The sequence below is a fragment of the Schistocerca gregaria genome, chromosome 4 (assembly GCF_023897955.1).
Source record: "Schistocerca gregaria isolate iqSchGreg1 chromosome 4, iqSchGreg1.2, whole genome shotgun sequence".
Classification (NCBI taxonomy): Eukaryota; Metazoa; Arthropoda; class Insecta; order Orthoptera; family Acrididae; genus Schistocerca; species Schistocerca gregaria.
The window spans coordinates 493,550,204-493,574,624 of record NC_064923.1 but is presented as its reverse complement, the minus strand read 5'-3'; the positions used below and the strand labels follow the sequence as shown (position 1 = coordinate 493,574,624).

General features: G+C 43.2%; 1 protein-coding gene across 1 annotated transcript in view; it reads left to right on the top strand.

The window, feature by feature from the left end:
- Positions 1 to 24,421, top strand: part of LOC126266626 (neuroendocrine convertase 2) — a 1,418,212-nt gene that overhangs the window by 1,205,897 nt on the left and 187,894 nt on the right. Inside the window, exon 7 of the mRNA XM_049970986.1 lies at positions 23,202 to 23,377. Within this exon, the coding sequence (XP_049826943.1) occupies positions 23,202 to 23,377 (176 nt within the window). The remainder of the gene's footprint in view (positions 1 to 23,201; positions 23,378 to 24,421) is intronic.

Sequence of the window (24,421 nt, the reverse complement as noted above, 5' to 3'; positions counted from 1 at the left end):
CCCCATAAAATACGGACGTACAATATTGAACGCCGTTAATTTGCACCATATGGTTACCCTTGAAGAATGAAATTAAACCTATTGCTGTTCCCCATAAAATACGGACGTACAATATTGAACGCCGTTAATTTGCACCATATGGTTACCCTTGAAGAATGAAATGATACCTATAGCTGTGTGTGCAAATTTTACGTTGTCCACATTCTGCAATTCTATCTAATCACGTGTCCTGACAGTTGTCCTCGCCTGTTCAGTAAATGTTCCATGGCCATTCATTGTCCACCTGCGAGCGAGAAATTCCAGAGAGAACGCATGTCTTGCTATCAGGTTAGCAGGAAGCAACTCCTGAACAAGGATGATTTTGTATCGATATAAATACAGGATGTTTCGTAAGATTTTATGCATCATGCTCGCAGACATATCCAATGTTTGCAACTCTCCGTGCACTACATATTTGCACACCAGCGCTTGACCCCTCCTGCAGTGCTGTGTCCACATCTTCGACAGACTTCGGGTCAACTGCTTTCCTCCCTCTGCCTTACTGCAATTCCTATGAACCTGTATTTTCGAATTTTGAGATCATCAGACACATAGCAGGTATCGGATCAATGGCTGTTTTCATACCGTTGAGTGACCGGAACTTTCGTGGCACTACTGGTGCACAGTCATCGATTTTGTGAAAGAGCTTTACAAGAAATTTTGGAAATTTGTGGTACGGTCTTATGAGGCCAAACTGCTGACGTCATCGGTCCCTAAACTTACACACTATTTAATCTAACTTAAACTAAATTAGTCTAAGGACAACACGCACACCGATGCTCGAGGGAGGACTCGAACCTCCGACGGGGAAGCCGCGCGGACCGTGACAAGGCCCCGTAGACCACGCGACTACGGCACATTCTGCTTTACAGCAGCGCCCGATCCTTCATGAAAACAGTCACGTTGGGCGATTCATACGCGAACTGAGGAGCAGCCGTGTGGCGCCCATCTGTTGTTGCGCTCATTATGACGCTTCCAGCGCCATCTATTGGTCAAATTTTAATTAAATTTTTGTGTTCCATGACATTTTTCCTTGCATCAGTTATATGCTCTTCAAATTTGAAATCATTCCGAGCAGTGGTTCTCTTTCTAAAGCGTTTTGAAACTGGAACTTTAATTATGTACACCCTGTGCGTAAGACATATTTATGAGGAAAGCACAACATTGCTGGTTGCTTGCCTCTAACACACATAGATTTATTCCGAAATTGTATATTAATATTTGTGTAATAAATCCATATTTCAAATTTTGAAACCGCTTTAATGTGTTATCTCATACTTTTCTAATAATAACTAATGACGGTAATAGGAAAATCAGTTTTATGGGGCGACTACAGATTTCGCTAATTTCAGAATTGTACCACGTATTAGCAAAGCATGTTGTGCATTATTAAATTAAGTTAAATGTCTGTATGGAAAAGCAATAATTATTCAACTGGTATTGGAGCACAAAAGATCAATTTTTAAACATACAACTGTAACCCAACGTATCATCTGAATTAATATTAACAAAATACAAATCCTGATCTTAAGTTCTCCATAACTTTGGAAACATAGCACACTCTAAAAATGTAAGACCAATTATGGAATCCGCATGATAATGCCCCTAGGATTAGAGATAATGATTACATATAAATTCTGAGCCCTTTTATGTTTCGAAAAAATGTCATTTATTTTTGTTACTAAGATGGCAGACAAGTTTGTAGAAATAATAGTGGACTTAACTACGATTGCTGTCACATTGATACACATTCAAATAAATTTAATAAACATCAGAAAAAATCTTTTATTGCTTATACAGGATGTTACAAAAAGGTACGACCAAACTTTCAGAAAACATGCCTCACACACAAAGAAAGGAAATATGTTATGTGGACATGTGCCCGGAAACGCTTACTTTCCATGTTAGAGCTCATTTTATTACTTCTCTTCAAATCACATTAATCATGGAATGGAAACACACAGCAACAGAACGTACCAGCGTGACTTCAAACACTTTGTTACAGGAAATGTTCAAAATGTCCTCCGTTACCGAGGATCCATGCATCCACCCTCCGTCGCATGGAATCCCTGATGCGCTGATGCAGCCCTGGAAAATGGCGTATTGTATCACAGCCGTCCACCATACGAGCACGAAGAGTCTCTACATTTGGTACCGGGGTTGCGTAGACAAGAGCTTTCAAATGCCCCCATAAATGAAAGTCAAGAGGGTTGAGGTCAGGAGAGCGCGGATACCATGGAATTGGTCCGCCTCTACCAACCCATCGGTCACCGAATCTGTTGTTGAGAAGCGTACGAACACTTCGATTGAAATGTGCAGGAGCTCCACCGTGCATGGCACATGTTCTAGCAGCACAGGTAGAGTATCCCGTATGAAATCATGATAACGTGCTCCATTGAGGGTAGGTGGAAGAACATGGGGCCCAATCGAGACATCACCAACAATGCCCGCCCAAACGATCTCAGAAAATCTGTGTTGATGACGTGATTGCCCAATTGTGGGCGGATTCTCGTCAGCCCACACACGTTGATTATGAAAATTTACAGTTTGATCACGTTGGAATGAAGCCTCATCCTTAAAGAGAACATTTGCACTGAAATGAGGATTGAGACATTGTTGGATGAACCAGAAGAAGTGTATCCGTGGAGGCCAATCAGTTGCCGATAGTGCCTGCATACGCTGTAAATGGTACGGAAACAACTGGTTCTCCCGTAACACCCTCCATACAGTGACGTGGTCACCGTTACCTTGTACAGCAGCAACTTCTCTGACGTTGACATTTGGATTTTCGTCAACTGCACGAAGAATTGCCTCGTCCACTGCAGGTGTCCTCGTCGTTCTAAGTCTTCCCAAATCGCGAGTCATAGACTGGAATGTTCCGTGTTCCCAAAGACGCCGATCAATTTCTTCGAACGTCTTCCTGTCGGGGCACCTTCGTTCTGGAAATCTGTCTCGATACAAACGTATCGCGCCACGGCTATTGCCCCGTGCTAATCCGTACATCAAATGGGCATCTGCCAACTCCGCATTTGTAAACATTGCACTGACTGCAAAACCACGTTCGGGATGAACACTAACCTGTTGATGCTTCGTACTGATGTGCTTGATGCTAGTACTGTAAAGAATTGAGTCGCATGTCAACACAAGCACCGATGTCAACATTACCTTCCTTCAATTGGGCCAACTGGAGGTGAATCGGGGAAGTACAGTACATACTGACGAAACTAAAATGAGTTCTAATATGGAAATTAAGCGTTTCCGGACACATGTCCACATAACATCTTTTCTTTATTTGTGTGTGAGGAATGTTTCTTGGAAGTTTAGCCGTAACGTTTTGTAACACCCTGTATAAATTAGAACAGTGCTAGTCTTGAGTCAGCTTAATTCTATTATTAAATACATGTTTATACTTTGTTTTGTGACATCATATCCCTTAAATTGGTGGTCAGAGAGATGTCTTTAATACCGTTTTGTACCACAAGATTGTTAGTTGAAGCTGTCGTATGGCATGTAGACCCGAAATCATACTAATTTTCTTGAATGCCACCACAATGAAGATTTGTAACAGTACATAAACATGTCCGATGTCGATCATGACTGTGAGTGTTCTTTGTGAGTTGTTTAGGCATCTTCTCGCGTTACCGGCAGAATCGTAGTGTCGTGTTGTAAAGTTCCGACGACTTTCCTACTCATCATCTTCAACGTCTGAGGCCACGCTGTCACATGTATTCGCGTGCGCATTTCGTACATGGTCTGTCCAGAGAAATTCTTTGGGTTATTATGTCTGAGTGAATGAGTGAGAGGAGCAGACTTTTAGGGTGACCAGTCCAATGCAATTCAAAATGTTGCTCACGATAATACAGCATAGTCTAGAATGCAAAACTTTTTTTTTCCTTGTTGAGTTGTCAGTCTTTTAGCTGGTTTGATGCGGCCCGCCACGAATTCCTCCCCTTTGTCAGTCTCTTCATCTCAGAGTAGCACATGCAACCTACGTCCTCCATTATTTGCTGGGTGTATTTCAGTCTCTGTCTTCCCCTACAGTGTTTCCCCTCTACAGCTCCCTCTAGTAACATCGAAGTTATTCCCTGATGTCTGAACGGATCTCCTACCGTCCTGTTACTTGTTCCTGTCAGTGTTCTCCATAAATTCCTTTACACATCTATCCTCTGGAGAGCCTCCTCATTCTTTACCTTATTAGTCCAACTCATTTTCAACAGCATTTTGTAACACCACATCTCAAATGCTTCGATTCTCTTCTTTTCCGGCTTTCCCGTAGCCTATGTTTCATTATCATACAATGCTGTGCTCCAAACGTACATTCTCAGAAATGCCTTCCTCAGATTTTGATGCTAGCAGATTTCTCCTGTCCAGGAATGCCCTTATTGCCAGTGCTTGTCTACTTTTGATGTCCTCCTTGCTCCGACCGTCGTGGGTTACTTTGCTGCCTAGGTAGCAATATTCCTTAACTTCATCTACTTCGTGATTGCCAAAACTGATGTTAAGTTTCTCACTGTTGTCATTTCTGCTTCTCATTACTTTTGTTTTTCTTCGATTTACTCTCAATCCTTATTTTGTTTCTTGCAGTTACCATCTTTGCATCTATGTTCTTCTTTCCAACTTCTATAATTGCTGTTTTATGTATGTCCATCCCTCTTCAACTGAACTAGCTACTGAGCTATTCCTTAAAGCAGTATCTATAGCCTCAGAAAACTTCAAGCGCACCTCCTCACTCCTTAGTATTTTCGTAGCCCATTTCTTTGCGCATTGATTTTTCCTGGCTAATGTCTTAAACTTCAACCTACTCTCCACCACTATTCAATTGCGATCTGAGTCTATTTTTGCTACTGGGTACGCCTTACAATCCAGTATCTGGTTTCGGAATCTCAGTCTGACCATGATGTAATCTAACTGAAATCTTCCCCCATCTCCTCGCCTGTTCCAAGTGTACCTCCTCCTCCTCTTGTGATTCTCTATGAAATTTATTGCAGAAGTCAGTTAGTCTTTATCTTCTCTGATTCCTAGTACCAAGCTTATATTCTCCCGTAATCTTTTCTTCTACTCCTTCCCCTGCAACAGCATTCCAATCATCAGTGACTATTAGGTTTTCATCTCCTTTTTGTAATGAATTACCCGTTCAATACACTCACGAACTTTCTCTATATCTTCATCTTTGGCTTGAGACCTCGGCTCTGGATACAGAACTATTGTTGTCAGTTTTGGTTTGCTGTCGATTCTGATGAGAACAACCCTGTCATTGAACTGTTCACAGTAATCAGTCTCTGTACTACATTCCTATTCATAACAAATCCTGCCCCGTTGTACCATTTTCTGCTGCTGATGATATTACCTTATACCCATGTGACAAACCTGTTGATATATTCCGGCCGGGGTGGCCGAGCGGTTCTAGGTGCTACAGTCTGGACCCGCGCGACCGCTGCGGTCGCAGGTTCGAATCCTGCCTTGGGCATGGATGTGTGTGATGTCGTAAGGGTTAGTTAGGTTTAAGTAGTTCTAAGTTCTAGGGGACTGATGACCTCAGAAGTTAAGTCCAATAGTGCTCAGAGCCATTGGAACCATTTTTGTTGATATTACCCTATATTCACCTGACCAAAAATCCTTGTCTTCTAACCATTTCACTTCACTGACCCCCACTACATGTAGATTGAGCCTTATCATTTCCCTTTTGAGATTTTCTAGTTTTCCTACCACGTTAAAACTACTGACATCCCAAGCCTCGACTAGTACAACATTATCCTTTCATTGGTTATTCAATCTTTTTCTCATGGTCATGTCCCTCTTGTCAGTCCCCTGCCAGAGATCGGAATGGGGGCGTCTTCCGGATCCTTTTAGCAATCAAGAGATCATGAAGACACTTTTTCAGTTATAGGACACATGACATGTGGATACACATTATGTGTTTTTAATGTAGTGGGTACCTTTGCATTCTGCATCCTCATGCCGTTGATCATTTCTGATTCTCCCTCCTTTGGGTGCAGTTTCCCACCCCAAGGGTAGGAGAAGGCCTGAACCTCTGTCGGTTCCTCCGTCCTCTCTGTCAAGGTCGTTGGCAGAATGAGCGGGACTTCTTATCCCAAAAGTCTTCTGCCGCCATTGCTGATGATATTAATTCAGAATTTAAGCGGTGGCGGGTTCGAAGACGGGACCGAGGATGTTTTAATTAGCAATCAAAAACGCTACTGCAAGACCACGGGTCTAGAGAAAAAATGGCGCAAAGCACACTCTGAAGCAAATAAAAACAGTAACTATCCGAATAGACTTAATTGTAATACTTATATCTTCAGAACAGGGAGCTATTGCTGTGTCTTGGATATCTGACTGAAGAGTATTTTTCCATAAGTAAGACAATGCGCACCCATTATCAATCCCTGTGGTACACCTGTATCCTTAAAATGTTGAAGGATCGCTCACAGTGTTATGCGCTGATGGTACCCCGAACTGCGGGGCTCGTTCGCATGTAGAAGTTTTCGCTGGGGGAACGCTCCCCGGCATCTACAACGGGAGGTCACATTACCGGGCGTCACTCGCAACAGATAGGGAGGAAACCTCCCTAGAGACGGTGCGGTCGCGACTCCCAAGGCGGAGTGCGGCGGCGAGATCAATGGAAGGACCGTTGTACAGGGGGGCAGGACGCAGTCTGCACGTCGCCAAGCGGTTGTGCCCGCCCTCGCCCACAGGCATTTCTCCCCCCCCCCCCCCCCCCTCCTCCGCGTTATCGCTTGTAGCCCCCTCCACTTCGTCTGCCTACTGCCTCCTGCATTGGACGCTGTTGCGGCGGAGATTCCCATTTCTCGGAAGAATTACGGCAGGCGGGGCGAGCAAAACAACGCAACGTGCCGTGCCACGGCAGGAAAGCGGAAAAAGGAAAAAGCGAACTGCTGCGCGAGGGAAAGACGCCAGGCGATATCTCTCGCAGATTGCTTTCCACTCAGCTGGCGGCAGCGTGCTGTCACTGCAGACATGGGTGGTTTTCTCTGCGGCTCCACCATTCGTTAACAGCGATTTCTCGAGTGAAGAAACACTTTTCCAACGCACAGATCGCGGTGCTATCTAATGACGTGCTCTCCATCAGTTATTCAACATCTACATCTACATCTGCATGATTGCTTAAAGGCCTCTGTGCAAAGTGCAATTAGTCCAGTCACATCTCCGTTTTGCGTACGGGAAAGGTATATATTGGCAGATTTCTCACATCTTGTTAATTTGTAAGTATGCTTTCGCAGGACAGTTTGCGTTACTTCAAGCGTCTGGCTGTTTACTTTTACACGTGTTAGTCAAGCAGACCTGTCAGCAATCGGGTTGCGGAACCGTGCGACTGCTACGGTCGCAGGTTCGAATCCTGCCTCGGGCATGGATGTGAGTGATGTCCTTAGGTTAGTTAGGTTTAAGTAGTTCTAAGTTCTAGGGGACTAATGACCACAGCAGTTGAGTCCCATAGTGCTCAGAGCCATTTGAACCACTCGGGTTGCCCGACTTCGTATAGCTTTAATATCGCCTGCTAGTTACACAGGGTGCCCCTTTCAAATGTCCCATAAAGAAATAAGCTACAGTAGATACGAAAGTCAAACTGCACCACATGCTACAGTATCTCAAAGAATTTTTACTCCCGCATCAGACGTGTCAACTATTCTCGCCAACGTGCAGCATTTTAGATGAAACGAAAATGGTGACATCACCCCACCACGCGCAAGCTGTAGTGCGGTTTGCAGAAACAAAATAGCCGATTTTCGCAGGTCCTATGAATGTTATTCACCCGATGTGAAAACAATTACGGAGCGGTATCACAAATCTCTCGCAACTGGAAATGTTCTAAAACAATACGGCGAAGCAAATCGTTTCGGAGCAGACCAAGGACGTAGCCGAAGCGGTTCCGGACCCCTCCCATCACCTCAATGAAATTACAGGCCACGTAGTTGCCGTGTAATGCAACTAGCACAAATTGCAAAATATCTGCCAGTCTAGTCATCTGGGAAGTACCCAGTTAAGAAAGTAGTTCCGATACAGAACGTTGGTGAGGCGTATTTGGAGAGCAGAAATGGTATGTGATGACACCACATTCTACAGTTCGTTTCTGAAAGATTTTTTCAATGAGCTGCTTGACTTTGTTCGAGCCTGCTGTGCCCTGCATCCCTCCCCCATTTCGTCCAAAATCTATTAACGCTCTTTCAATACTACAATAACTGAAGCCAGCACTTCCACGCACAATTAAATCTTCAAATATGCATGCATCGCCGGGCGGAGGGGCCGAGCGGTTCTAGGCGCTACAAATGGAACCGCGAGACCGCTACGGTCGTAGGTTCGAATCCTGCCTCGGACATGAATGTGTGGGATGTCCTTAGGTTAGTTAGGTTTAAGTAGTTCTAAGTTCTAGGGGACCGATGACCTCAGAAGTTAAGTCCCGTAGTGCTCAGAGCCATTTGAACCATTTTGCATGCATCCGTGCACTATCTTGTGATTATCGAAAAGAGTATTATCTATGAAATTTATTGCACTACACATGCAAAATTAAAGGAAAATCAAGCAATCTCAGAAGTTCATCCTTTACTGTGATTTATCTTCTTGTAATCTGAAACACTATACAACAACCAGCTTTTCCCAGTTCTCTACCGGCTGCGGTAGCTTTGCGCTTTCAGGCTCTGAGCTAGCAATCCCTAGATTCTGCAGGCGAGATGGCTTGAATCCAGCAGCCAGACACCTTGAAATTGGTCTTCCGTTTTCGATTTAAACAAATTTCGAGGTTGGTTCCTTACTATAGGCCACAGGCAATGCCTTCCATAGAATTGCAATTTCATTGAAGATGCAACCTCCCTACTTAAAAGAAAAGAGCTGCATCGAAGGAAAGCCACAAATCTCTTTAGAGACTCCCGGCACTAAAAGTCATATTTACAATGGAAGGCTGCCAGAGATCGTCATTTTGTACTATATATCTGTGCAGAAAGGTGGCTAAAGTTTTACTATGAAATGATGATCTGCTGTGAAATATCTTATTCATAATGTCCTTGTTGTACTGGGTCCAACAGTTATAACTCTAACGTACTTGTAAATAAAATTCATATAATTGTTAAAGTATGTTGTGCATCATAGAGAAGTTTATTAACATCAAAGACTGTATAACCATACTACCATGCAGAAATACAAACTCATTTATGAGGTCATGTACAGTACAATTCAAGCTGATATCAAGGCGTGAATCAGTGTTTAGATGCCAAAAATGTAGAAATAGTATTTGTATATGCCTCTTCGTTTTATAAATAAATTCGGTTGCTATAGTTTCAATTTCATTGTTGAAATAATAATTGAGCCGTGGTAAAAATTGCTGTCTTGAAGAGCGCACTGCAGCGCGTAGTGTGAAGCAGTCGCCCTCCATTTCTGGCGGTGGCGCCGCTGTCGCAATCGCAGCTTTGGTGTCACAGGAGTCAGTAGCAGTAAATAATGGTTAACGTATCTCTTAATGAAGAGACTTCTTTTAAATATAATCTATGCTTTCTTTAAATGGCATTAAGATTAAGTTCTACTTTAAAGAGTGCATTTTTAGGCGCGTTATTTTCTAGAGTTTGCAAGTTACCTTTTTTTTAATGTTTGTGCTACTTTCTATCTACAACAAGTAACTAAAATTGCAATTTTGCTGTTATAGCACTGGTAAAAGAGGGAGCGAAGTAGTTACGTACACCGTATAAGGTAGAGACCCACCGCAACCTTATGGCCAGGAACTTTTCTATACGCTGTACTACACCATTTCAGAAAACAATAGTCGAACTACGGAGCCGAAAATTTCTCTAGAAAACCCAATTTTATATACACGTTAGTTCATTAACAAACTTTTTTGTAAAAGTACGAATTTTCTAATACAAACAGTAGGGCTTCTAAATTGCGACACTCAATTTTTGAAAAATCACGTTGTATAATTTGAATATTTATGCATGAGCATTTCTGATTAGTGATTCTTCTAGAAATGAAAAACTTTGTAATATTTTCCAGTATCTCCTTTACGTAGAGGAAAACAGGTGTTTTCAAATGAAACACGTCAATCTTAAAACAAATGCAGGAACCTCTTCAAACGAGATCTGATTTTCAACTCCACGTGGTTTCTTCGAATCTTAAATTTAAAATATTTCCTCCGAAAGCGCCTCGTAGATCTGATGAATCACTTTTTGAACTTCTTTGGAGAGCGGTTGGTCGTGTTGATATTGGTCGAGATGTCGGGTAGCCTCTGCAATGCGCCTCTTGCACCAACTAGTTCCCCCAGCCGGAAAGTTTTGGTGTTGTGGGTGGTCATCCGTCGAACACAAGTGAAAAAACGTTGCCCAAATTGCCTTATTCATCTTTTCCACCAAACTGGAATGCCGTCGGATTGCCAAGCCGTAGTACGTCGTAAGATCCTTGATCACTTGATCATGGGCAAGCACATAGAATAATTTTTCGCGGCTACAAAGTCGAAACTCCGGAGAAAAACTGGTGCGTGAAAAAGGTCGATTTCAGGCAGGTGCATTTTTTTTGTTCAGTCGCAAATAACAAACATTTCCGTTCAGTATTCTGAAAAACAGTTTCAGGGGTGGATTCTAAACACTTCTATGGATCCAAAAATGCAATTTTAAAAAAATCGATTTTTTAACGAAAAGATAGTAAACCTCCCCATAAGCGTTGGGAATGGTGGCATCAACAGTGCTCTTTTGATGGTGATATTGCGTTCATTTGTGACATTCGCTGAATGCGTACTCTTTTGACATGTTTTGCGGACTCTAAAGCGCAGGTGTACGAAAGAGTGCGTATTCCCCGTTTTTTGTATTTTTGAGAAGTTCAATAAGTGTTACCTCCCTGGTGCTGTAGTTGTCTGAACATGTAGATTTTAAGTTAATAAATATAAACCTAAAATGATTTTCCTTTCCTATTGTTAACAACCAAATATTTACGGTTATTCCTTAACTGCGCACTCTTAGGCATGGTTCCCCTATCCTTGCCGAATCGATCCTGTCAGTTCCCGAAGTAGGACCTTTTCTAAATGTAAGTGCATTGATTTTGATATTTTAAAGAAAATTTCATGGTTATGACAAAATAATCAGGTAGATCATTGCGCCTGAGGTCTTGCTGCACGTACTTTATTTCTATCTTTTTCAAATGGAAAGCGCATGTCTGGGTTACCAGTGGGTGTTTATCCTTTTATTAGTCGATTGTGCATCCAAAGCACAAGAGGTACTATTTCAGTTTACTCAGTAAAAGATGAAAATACTCGGTCATCGGCATAAAGCAGCACGTAATGCATGTGACGGAATGTCACAATCGTTAAACGAAGAACCGTACCTACAGCTGCTGCTACATCTATATTCAGCAGGTCACATAATGGTGTGTGACAGAGGGTACTTCGTGTATCACTGTCACATCCCACCTTTCCAGTTCCATGTCCGAAGGTAAATTGTAACGTTCTTCTTAACGACACAAGCACTGCAATGTCGTATTTATCCTCTGACACTGGGCAGAGATTTTCAATTAAAATGTTCTGCCCTGTACAGGAATTACATAATTTGTGTAGAAGTACAGGAACGACGAAATATGGAAGGCTGCGCATGGCCGTGAGGTGTACATGGTGAGCCGAAGCGGTTAAGGCGACCGCTCACGTAAAGCAGGAAATCCTGGTTCGGGTCCCTATCCGGCTCAAATTGTCATATCGCCATGCTCTTCTACAGCTGATGGCTGTACGTATTCACAAATGCGAGTACGTTCGATGTATTTCCTGCCCCAGTCGTGAGTGACCCATTGGAAGAACGACTGTTGGCGGTAAGCCTCCGTCTGAGCTCAAATCTCCCTAATTTTACCTTCATGGTCACTCCGCAAGATATCGGTAGCAAGGAGCAATACGGCAGCTGAATCTTCTACGCAAGTACACTCTGGAAACATAAACAGTAAACCATGCTGTGACGCAGAATGCCTCTCGCAGTTCGTAGTAATAGACGGCAAATCATCGAGTAAAACTGAAGTGATATCAGGTGTTCCCCAGGGAAGCGTCCTGGGACCTCTGCTGTTCCTGATCTATATAAATGACCTGGGTGACAATCTGAGCAGTTCTCTTGGATTGTTCGCAGATGATGCTGTAATTTGCCGTCTAGTAAAGTCATCCGAAGACCAGTATCAGTTGCAAAGCGATTTAGAAAACATTGCTGTATAGTGTGGCAGCTGGCAGTGGACGCTAAATAACGAAAAGTGTGAGGTGATCCACATGAGTTCCAAAAGGGATCCGTTGGAAATCGATTACTCGATAAATAGTACAATTTTCAAGGCTGTCAATTCAACTAAGTACCTGGGTGTTAAAATTACGAACAACTTCAGTTGGAAGGACCACATAGATAATATTGTCGGGAAGGCGAGCCAAAGGTTGCGTTTCATTGGCAGGACACTTAGAAGATGCAACAAGTCCACTAAAGAGACAGATTACACTACACTCGTTCGTCCTCTGTTAGAATATTGCTGCGCGGTGTGGGATCCTTACCAGGTGGGATTGACGGAGGACATCGGAAGGGTGCAAAAAAGGGCAGCTCGTTATAGGGGAGAGAGTGTGGCAGATATGATACACGAGTTGGGATGGAAGTCATTACAGCAAAGGCGTTTTTCGTCGCGGCGAGATCTATTTACGAAATTTCAGTCACCAACTTTCTCTTCCGAATGCGAAAATATTTTGTTGAGTCCAACCTACGTAGGTAGGAATGATCATGAAAATAAAATAAGAGAAATCAGAGCTCGAACAGAAAGGTTTATGTGTTCGTTTTTCCCGCTCGCTGTCCGGGAGTGGAATAGTAGAGAGATAGTATGATTGTGGTTCGATTAACCCTCTGCCAAGCACTTAAATGTGAATTGCAGAGTATTCATGTAGATGTAGATGTCTTGCAGCGTCTGCCACCGGAGTTCACTGAGTACCTCCAAGTCGCTTTCGCGTTTACTAAATGACCCCGCAACGAGTCGCGCTTCTCTTCCTTGCGTCTTCTCTGTTTCCTCCATCAAACCTACCTGATACGGACCCCGGACTGACGAGCAATATCAGGGAAAAGGTACAACAAGGGTTTTGAAAGCTGCCTCCTTTGTGCATGGAGGACATTTCCCAAAGATCCTTCCAAAGAATCTCAGTCTGTCATCTGCGTTGTATGCGATTGGTTTTATTTGGAAGTTCCAGTTTCAGCTACTCCGTGTGCATACTCCTAGATCATTTTTGGCTGTGACTGCTTCCAATGACTGTTCTGCAAAAGTGTAATCGTACAACAACGGGCCTCTGTGCCTATTTACACATAATAAGTTACGTTTGTTTATGTCGCGACTCAACAGTCAGTCCCTACACCAGGCGTCGATCCTCTGCAAGTCTTCCTGCATTTCGCTGCAATTTTCTAACGTTGCGACTTCCCTGTATACAACAGCATCATTCGTGGAAAGCAGCACGAAGCTTCCGACGTGGCAATATAGTTACACGTTGAAAAGCAATTGTTCTGTACCACTCCCATTGGATGCTCCTGAAGTTACTTTTACGCTTAATATTTCTCACGGATAAGAAGTCATGCTGTGTACTGTCTTCTAGAACTCTTCAGTCCGATCACACAGCTGGCTTGACATTCCGTACGCTCGTGATTTGTTCATTAGTCACCAGTGCGGAACTGTAATCTAACGCCATCTGGAAGTCGACTAACATCCTCTGATCGCGGTTTTGCTGCACTCTGGGTCTCTTATTACTCAAATGCGTAGTACACCGCTGCTTATTAACGCCGTAATTCGGTGGAACCAATGTTTCTGAAGATCTGTATTGCTATTTGATCGTTTTCCCTATTACGTTTGCTTAGTCTAGACCTGACAGAAATACGATATTGGCCTTTTGTAGCTTTTTCTTCTTTTTGCATATAATTTCTCATGCAGCGAAGTTGAACGCTGAATTCGAAGTATAGTTATGATACCAGTGACACAAATGTTCGTTTTATGTTATCGGCTTGAATACTGTTATGAGTGTAAGTTGACTTTTTGATTATACATAAATTGACTTCATTTTTATTATGCGCATTTTTAGAGCACAACATTAGTGTAGAACGAAGTATTGAAATCATATTATTATTTTTGGCTTTTTTCATTTCATTTCATGGCCTTGAAGTAAATAATCACTTCCTGAAGGCAACCACGAGAGGGACAGCAGTACAAAAACAGAAAGTTTTTAACTACGAATTATGCCCCTAAAGCAGTTACAGTAAACAGAACGACACTGCAAATTTACAGTTGATAGTTCATAGGGACACGACTTATTAGATCGAAGCTAGGTCCAGTCCTGCAGTAAAGCCGTCCAAATGTGCGTTTCAACATTCATGTACAAGTAATGCTCTTCGTCTAAAGTGTCAGCTTGTCACTTTGATTCTGAACGCTACATTGACTTTCAATTCTCCGTAAATCGTGAAATATTCAAGCAGGCCACCAAATATGGTGAATGTATAAAAATATCCTGAAAAGTCAATGGCAGTTTGGACAGTTGGCTCCAACGCTGCAAACCATCTCCTTATGGTTAACGTATTTAAATCAGTAGTACACGTCGCAGTAGCTTTAAGGGGGATGCTTTACTTGCCTGTTCTGTCGTATATTCGAGACTCAGTAGCTAACTGAGAATAGCACGCGAAGAAAAAAGTACCCAGAAAAAGTAGTGTCGCTGTGATTGTTACCATAGCAACACAGGTTATGAGCAACGCTTGCAATTGATAAGGCTGCTTCAGTCCCGTGAAAGTAATTATTATGACTGTGAAACTGTTCGGTGACATGCAACCACCTGAGCGCGGTACGGAACTGCGGAAGAAAAATGCGTCAAACCCACAAAGCGCTCTGACTGAGCTACGGGATATACGCTACAAATCACATATTTTCATCATAAGCCCTTCGCTTCTTCATTTTCCATCTTGTATACTTAACACTCAACGTCTTCAATTATTTGCTGGAATTATGCAGTCTATCTCTTACCGTACAAGCTTTGGCCACAGCAGCACTCTCTTAGTCCAGCGGAAGCTGTTCCATGACGTCTTAAAATCACGCCCTGACATCCTATCCCTTCTTCAAGCTGCTGTTTTCTAGAAAGTCCTTTCCTCATAGATTCTCAGACAACCTTCCTACTTCCCATCAGTGCACCCAGTTATCAGTCTCCTTCTCTAACATCACACCTTAAAAACTTCGATCCTCTTAATTTTCTGTTTTTCTTCAGTCTACGTGCTCAGATTAAAAAGAGTGTAATCTGAGCACTTCATTCTTCTCTGTGGTTTCGGCAGATATTTGAAATTTCATTTTTGCCATGTGTAGCTGCAGTCAGCCCAAAAAAATGATGTGCGCGGCGTCTCTAATGCGACACCCAGTGTCCACGGAGAACGTCGGTTGTCCGTTAGGAACAAATTTATTTTTAAAGCAGAATTTTATGTGCCCATTCCATAAGGCGGTTGAAATTAGTCTAGTGCGATATTCGTTTTGTCCTTTGTATTAACAAGGATAGAAAAACCCCAGGAATGACGAGAATTCCACCAGCGACAGAACCGCCCTGGCCCGCTGTTTCAGCTACTGCCACGTAGCAGTGTTACTCAGTCTCTGGTGGAGCACTAGTTATTCTCGTATTCTAGTGTCCCTGTTAATACAAGTCGAGAAAACAAGTATCGCAATAGGCTAATTCGCGATCGCATTATCGAGTGGGCACGTAAAATTCCGCTTTAAAAATCATTTCATCTGTTACGGGTAACCAACCAATGCTTTCCGTTGACACTCGGCATCGCATAAGATGTGATGGTCAGTGTTCGTCCGGGCTAGAGCCAAGCTACACATTGCAGAAATGAAATTTCAAATATCTGCATAAACACCAGAGAAAAACATTCTGACGACTCTTAGGAGAGTCAGGGTGTATATTTTTTTATACATCCGTCCACCAAATCTGTTTGCTCAATGCTTGGCATAGAACCTCTAGCTGCAGTTTTCGAAAATACCGCAGGCTTCATTTTTATAAAGAAATATCTGTCCGTCAAGCATTTTTCATTCTATTTTTAATTTCCACAGCAGTTTCCGAATGTTGGAACTCCATTTCTAGTGAAGTGCTATACTGAAAATGGAATTGCAGTATTCCGAAAGAGATAAGCAAACAAATTTCGGCAACCGCTTGCAATAACAAAAAAAATCTTATCGGTAAATTTCCATTATATTCGCTCTCTAGTTGACAAAACGTCCCTGGCCGTGTATAATTTTGTAGAAGAAACAACAAACGCATGTGAAAACAGGTGCAAGCGACATTTCAAAGCCCCTGCACGTCCTCCCGAGAATTCTCCACTTTGCATTTCGTGGAAAGAGTGGGGGGAGGGGGGAGGCGGAGCTGCGACAGGTGTCAGGCGTCAGCTTTGGGGCGCTACTTTGTGAGTCCCCTGCAGGTAGGCCGTGGGTAGCTTTGGGTGCTGCGGTGTGGCGTCTGGCGCACTGCGGTGGAAATCTGCTCGCAATTAGCTCCAGCTGTACGCGCCGTTGGCTCCAGCGAATATGCAGTCACAGTGAACAGACTCCTCGGTCGCCGTTAGCACGGTCTTTAGCTGGAGCGGCATCGCTTGGGCGAGCAATGTACCGCGCCACAGTTACATCCGGCCGCGTCCTGTATCCCGGGTGTCTTCGGCGAATTCTGTCGGACGTCCGCTGGGTCCGCCACCGTTCTCAAAGAAAAGCTGCTACCGGCCATACATTATGTTACGCCGTGGACTGAACACAGACCAGCAATAATTGGTCTTGCACGCTTCAGCGGATTTCACATACAAATGTAAGCGAATTACGAATTGAATGTACTAAAATGGAAAACTTTGAACAGTGAAAAATCACCTTCGTTTTTCACAGCCGCTATGATCTTGTTTAAGATTAAAATCATGGTAATTAGACGTCCATAAAGGACAGCAACATGAGGAACACGACTGATAATTAAGTACACTACTACCAATTAAAATTGCTACACCACGACGATGACGTGCTACAGAAGCGAAATTTAACCGACAGGAAGAAGATGCTGTGATATGCAAATGATTAGCTTTTCAGGGCATTCACACAAGGTGCTGTCATGAGGAAAGTTTCCAACCGATTTCTCATTCACAAACAGCAGTTGACCGGCGTTGCCTGGTGAAACGTTGTTGTGATGCCTCGTGTGAGGAGGAGAAATGCGTACCATCACGTTTCCGACTTTGATAAAGGTCGGATTGTAGCCTATGGCAATTGCGGTTTATCGGATCTCGACAATGCTGCTCGCGTTGGTCGAGATCCAATGACTGTTAACATAATATGGAATCGGTGGGTTCAGGAGGGCAATACGGAACGCCGTGCTGGATCCCAACTGCCTCGTATCACTAGCAGTCGAGATGACAGGCATCTTATCCGCATGACTGTAACGGATCGTGTAGCCACGTCTCGATCCCTGAGTCAACAGATGGGGACGTTTGGAAGACAACGACCATCTCCACAAACAGTTCCACGACGTTTGCAGCAGCATGATGGACTATCAGCTCGGAGACCATAGCTGCGGTTACCCTTGACGCTGCACTACAGACAGGAGCGCCTGCGATGGTGTACTCAACGACAACGACGAACCTCAGTGCACGAATGGCAAAGCGTCATTTTTCGGATGAAATGAGGTTCTGTTTACAGCATCATGATGGTCGAATCCGTGTTTGGCGACATCGCGGTGAACGCACATTGGAAGCGTGTATTCGTCATCGCCGTACTGGCATATCACCCGGCGTGATGGTATGGGGTGCCATTGGTTACACGTCTCGGTCACCTCTAGTTCGCATTGACGTCACTTTGAACAGTGGACGTTGTATTTCAGATGTGTTACGAACCGTGGCTCTACCCTTCATTCGATCCCTGCGAAACCCTACATTTCTCAGGATAATGCACGACCGCATGTTGCAGGTCCTGTACGGGCCTTTATGGATACAGAAAATGTTCGACTGTTGCCCTGGCCAACACATTCTCCAGATCACTCACCAATTGAAAACGTCTGGTCAATGGTGGCTGAGCAACTGGCTAGTCACAATACGCCAGTCACTACTCTTGATGAACTGTGGTATCGTGTTGAAGCTGCATGGGCAGTTGTATCTGTACACGCCATCCAAGCTCTGTTTGACTCAATGCCCAGGCGTATCAAGGCCTTTATTAGGGCCAGAGGTGGTTGGTCTGAGTACTGATTTCTCTGGATCTATGCACCCAAATTGCGTGAAAATTTAATCAGATGTCAGTTCTAGTATAATGTATTAGTCCAATGAATACCCGATTATCATCTGCATTTCTTTTTGGTGCAGCAATTTTAATGGCCAGTAGTGTATAATTAAGTTACCTGAGTCCGTCATTTATTGTACCATTATGAGGTTTAATGGTTCACACCCTCAGCTTCAAATGGATGATTACGTTGTCTCACATTTGATGTTACTGGAGAGTACAGACACCTTCTGACACACACCTTCCACAGTGATTGGCCAAATACCAAACACGAAACGTTTACATTTTTGTTGGTGATCAATTTTTTTATTTTTTTAAGAAACGGCACTGCTAAAGTTAAAAACATAAATTTGCAAGACTAACACGTACCTACAGGTAAAGTAGAATCGAAAAGGTGCTGCATAATGGCATTTTCTGTATAATATCTTCACTGTATATGATTTGTATTTGTTTGTAAGTAAACATTACTATTGCGAACTTATGCCTTAACTTCAGTAAAGCCATTTCTGAAAGAAAAATGGTCGCCCACAAAATACGAATCAAAACCCGTTGTTTTTACGACAGCAGAGCTTATGCCGTAAAATAGTTGTGTTCGTCATCATATATGAAGGAAATCCCTTTGTTATTTCATATTTTTCGTATTGAAATCATTATGTTGAACTTACAGATACGTTGAAAAGTGCTACAAACCAAAGTGCAACAGAAATACTTGGGTAATACACAGTATAGAAATTCATACTACACAGAATTTTGCAGTCTGTAGTACTCAAATGAAAAATCATATTACACAATTCATTCTTTTTTTAATTTTTTGCCGCGCGGGATTAGCCGAGCGGTCTGCGGCACTGCAGTCACGGACTGTGCGGCTGGTCCCGGCGGAGGTTCGAGTCCTCCCTCGGGCATGGGTGCGTGTGTTTGTCCTTAGGACAATTTAGTTTAAGTAGTGTGTAAGCTTAGGGACTGATGACCTTAGCAGTTAAGTCCCATAAGATTTCACACATATTTCAACATTTTTTAAAATTTGTTGGTTGAAATTTTTCTTTAGTTAAGATTTGGTGGTAAAAATCTTATAGTCTCACGGTTATCCTTATGTTACATTCCCTTACACTTCTTGTAAAGGGAACATAACACTTCCGTTGTAATGATGCCTTTTCTGAATTTGCACATGGTGACATTGTTCTTCTTTTCATTAGTGTCTACCCTGTTTAGTTACAGGCTCCATTGTAGCTAAGTATTCTTTTATTTTATTTAACTTTACGACCTTCGATGGTATCATTCTTTACGTACCTAAGGGAGTGAAGTGGCGTGTACCATCTATTTGTGTCTGTGTGTGACCGTATTTTAATTATTTTCGTACATCACCGCCTAAAAACCGCACTCAGCTTGACTTGTGGACCGGCCACGAATGTTAATTCTCTGCGCGGATTACTTCCAGCTCTGGTTCGCCTCCCTTCTCTCAGACTAGTGCACTGCACGTAACACCGTACGAACATGTTTGCACGTTCTCTCGTTATATGTGTATTATTGAAGAATTATTTCAATAAATAAAAAGTTTATCTGGAGTGTGGAACACACCAGTTTTGTTAACTTCATCTCATTATTAACACAAACGCATAATTGCTCATTCTAATTACAGTCTGTAAACCATACAATTCAACATGGAGTGGGATTCATTACTACGTTTGTGTCTCTGGGACGGTGGAAGTGTTCTCGTTTGTTTTATTAAACAAATGCTCGGTGATATTAATTTTCACATCTGTGGAGTGAGAGTGTATGCTTCAAATCCAGCGATTAAACTGATCGTTTTATGCAAATAACTCGTCCACATCTGACTGACTACCGTATGGCGGATTATTTTAAGTATCTTACGTTCCTGTGTAATGTCGGAATATCAAAAGTTGTGGCTGTTTTGCCCGCGATTTCATTCAGAAGGATCCTCAGTACGGTATGGGCCTACATAAGGATTGTACTAAAGTATTGAAATGCCTGGGGAAAATGTAGACTTGAACATAAATGCAGTTGTCAGCCAAAACTGCAGGTCGCGCTCTTGTATTTCATGAGGAACGGCCACATGAACGATGTCATTATGTTGCAAGTTTCAGCCGTCGTCACAATAGTGTCTACATCGACATCTACATCTACATTTATACTCCGCAAGCCACCCAACAGTGTGTGGCGGAGAGCACTTTACGTGCCACTGTCATTACCTCCCTCTCCTGTTCCAGACGACTGCCGGAAATCCTCCGTACGCGCTCGAATCTCTCTAATTTTACATTCGTGATCTCCTCGGGAGGTATAAGTAGGGGTAACAATATATTCGATACCTCATCCAGAAAGGCACCCTCTCGAAACCTGGACAGCAAGCTACACCGCGATGCAGAACGCCTCTCTTGCAGAGTCTGCCACTTGAGTTTGCCAAACATCTCCGTAACGCTACCGCGCTCACGAAATAACCCTCTGACGAAACGCGCCGCTCTTCTTTGGATCTTCTCTATCTCGTCCGTCAACCCCACCTGGTACGGATCGCACACTGATGAGCAATACTCAAGTATAGGTCGAACGAGTGTTTTGTAAGCCACCTCCTTTGTTGATGGACTACATTTTTTAAGGACTCCCCCAATGAATCTCAACCTGGCACCCACCTTACCAACAATTAATTTTATATGCTCATTCCACTTCAAATCGTTTCGTACCCATACTGCCAGATTTTTTACAGAACTAACTGCTACCAGTGTTTGTTCCGCTATCATATAATCATACAATAAAGGATCCTTCTTTCTATGTATTCGCAATACATTACATTTATCTATGTTAAGGGTCAGATGCCACTTCCTGCACTAAGTGCCTATCCGCTGCAGACCTTCCTGCATTTCGCTGCAATTTTCTAATACTGCAACTTCTTTGTATACTACAGCATCATCCGCGAAGAGCCGCATGGAACTTCCGACACTATCTACTAAGTCATTTATACATATTGTGAAAATCAGTGGTCCCATAACACTCCCCTGTAGTACGCCAGAGGTTACTTTAACGTCTGTAGACGTCTCCCCATTGAGAACAACATGCTGTCTTCTGTTTTGCTAAAAACTCTTCAATCCAGCCACACAGCTGGTCTGCTATTCCGTAGGCTCTTACTTTGTTTATCAGGCGACTGTGCGGAACTGTATCGAGCGCCTTCCGGAAGTCAAGGAAAATGGCATCTACCTCGATAGGTGTGATGGCATTATATCTGAGCTAATTGTAAGTGATTACGGACGTGGGAAAATTATTGGTGCTCGTATGATGGGAGCATCGGTAATCTAGATAGGTGTTTGGTGTTTCTAGAAGCATCACATCGGAGATTTATAGCGCGTAAAGGAAAGGCGGATAAAATCATGCACCACGTCACAACGCGGACCAAATAATGTGTTGAGTGAAACTTCCTGGCAGACTCGAACTCGGGACCTTTGCCTTTCGCGGGCAAGTGCTCTATCATCTGAGCTACCGAAGCACGACTCACGCCCGGTCTCACAGCTTTACTTCTGCCAGTATCTCACGCCTTTGAAAGTGTTGAATATGAAAGCACAGTATGTCAGCCCAGTACCATTTCACGCTTCGATAGCATATAGTGAGATGAAAACTGCGCTCAGTCCTGGCTCTCACTTACAACACACTTCTCGCCTCTCTTGCACATATTTCACAGCATACACAGGTCCGAAAGAACAGACACCATGCATTCATTTGATTCCGCGTAATGTCTCGATGCTGCTGACATCGGTAATTCCATTCCTTTCTCCCCCCTCCCCCCCATCTACCTTTAATTTACGTATAACAGAACTAGCTATTATAAATGGCTTTCGAATCGTATCAAGAAGAACTACATTATTTAATGGTGCTTTGGCAGAACAGTAAAAACAAAATCAGAGTTTAGTCTACACAGTATTGTCCTCGCCCCTTTGTAGTTCTTGTTTTGACCTCCGAAACCCTGTCCGAAAACTGGTTTGGTGTTGTTTCCTCAGTACTCTATTCTGTGCAAGTTACTTCAACCTATATCCAGCTGGACCTGCTTACTATACTTAAGCCTTAGAGGTTTGGTCTCCATATACAATTTCCCCCTTCCCTCAATTACCAATTTAACTAATTATTGATTATTGAGTTCTGCCCTATCGACTTATCGCTTTTTTCGTCAAATTGTGCCCCAAAACCTCTTTTCTCTTCAACCTCTTTTGTAGCAATGCGGTTTACCAACCTAATCTTCTACATACTTCTGTAATGCCTCATTTTTAAAAAATTCTAATTTCCTCTTCTTTGTTCTAGTTTTTGGCCACATTTCATCTCCATATAAGGCCACACTTAGGAAAATAATTTCAGAAAATAATTTCTAACACTTAAAGTGATATTCAATGTTAATAAATTTTGTTGCTTCAGAAACGTTTCTCTTGCTGCTGCTAGTCTCTGCCATAAATCCTCTTTACTTCGGTCATCAACATTTACGTGGCATCCCAAATTTAAATATAAATTTTCCTTTTCGAAAAAAAAACACTCCCAGAAACTAATTAGCTCAGACAACTGATAGTCTTAGAAATACAGGAAGATGTTGATCCTCAACACTGCGTGATCATGCAGTCATTCGTTGTGCCACCATAACGAAGAATGAACAGGGGGTGGGGAAATAGGTCTCAGTACAACATTCTTCTGCAGGATGCGATGCACCAGCATGAAACAAATAATCTCTGCAATTACTGTAGCTTTGTCAGAAAATACGTGAAGTTGTGTATCGAGAAGTTTTATAAACTGAAGAAATCGAGAGCAAAGGCATTGTGTGTGTGTGTGTGTGTGTGTGTGTGTGTGTGTGTGTGACGCAGCGAGATTAAATGCAAGTAAATGATAGTAATTTGCTACAAGGAGCAAATATCTTGAGATACAAATGTTGACTGCTGCAGGTATCCGCATGCTGGACCAGCCCTACATGACGGACCTGATTGAGGCCAACTCGATGGGCCACGAGCCGAATCTGATCGACATCTACAGCGCCTCCTGGGGGCCCACGGACGACGGCAAGACGGTGGACGGGCCGCGAAACGCCACCATGCGAGCCATCGTCCGGGGCGTCAACGAGGTGAGTCGTTTCTCTCACCAGCCGCTCCAGTCCCTTACACATTTTCTCGACTTGTAGTAACAGTCCAAACTCTTTTTAGCAGACGCGAAGTCCAACAACTTTCACCTTCCTCTGAATAACATTTTATACACTCAGGTGACTAAAACCATTGGATACCTACTAATATTGTGTCGGACCTCCTTTTGCCCAACGTAGCATTTGGAAGTCCCCTGCTGAGGCATGCTGCGTTTATAGCCGTCCACAATTGCGAAAGTGTTGCCGGTGCAGGCTTTTTGCACGAACTGACCTCTCGATTGTGTCCCACAAACCGGTGGGATTTTGTGTCGGGCGATGTGAGTGGACAAATCATTCACTCGAACTGTCCAGAACGTTCAAACCAATCGTGAACAACTATGGACTTATGACATGCCGCATTGTCATCCATCAAAATTCCATCGTTTTTTGGAAACATGAAGTCCATTCATGGTTGCAGATGGTCTCCAAGTAGCCGAACATAATCATTGCAGTCAATGAAAGTTTCAATTGGATCAGAGAGCCCAGAACATTCCATTTAAACACAATCCACAACATTATGGTGCAACCAATCACTCACCTGACAAGGCTAAGATCTTCCAGTCGTCTAGCATCCAACCGATATGATCACGAGCCTGTAAGACCCGCTGCGGGCGATGTCGTGTTGTAGCAAAGGCACTCGTATCTGTCGTCTGCTGCCATTGCCCATTAACGCCAAATTTGACAGCACTGTCGTAACGGATTCGTTCATCGTACGTTCCACATTGATTTCCGTGGTTATTTCACACATTGTTGTTTGTCTGTTAGCACTGACAACCCTAGGCAAACTCCGCTGCTCTGGGTCGTTAAGTGAAGGCCGTCGGACACGGCGTGGTCCATGGTAACAGGTAATACCTGAAATTTGGTTTTCCGGCACCATCTTGACACTGTGGATCTCGGAATACTGAATATCCTAACGATCCCCGAAATTGAATCCCCCATGCTTGTAGCTCCAACTACCACTGCCCGTTCAAAGTCTCTTAATTCAGATGA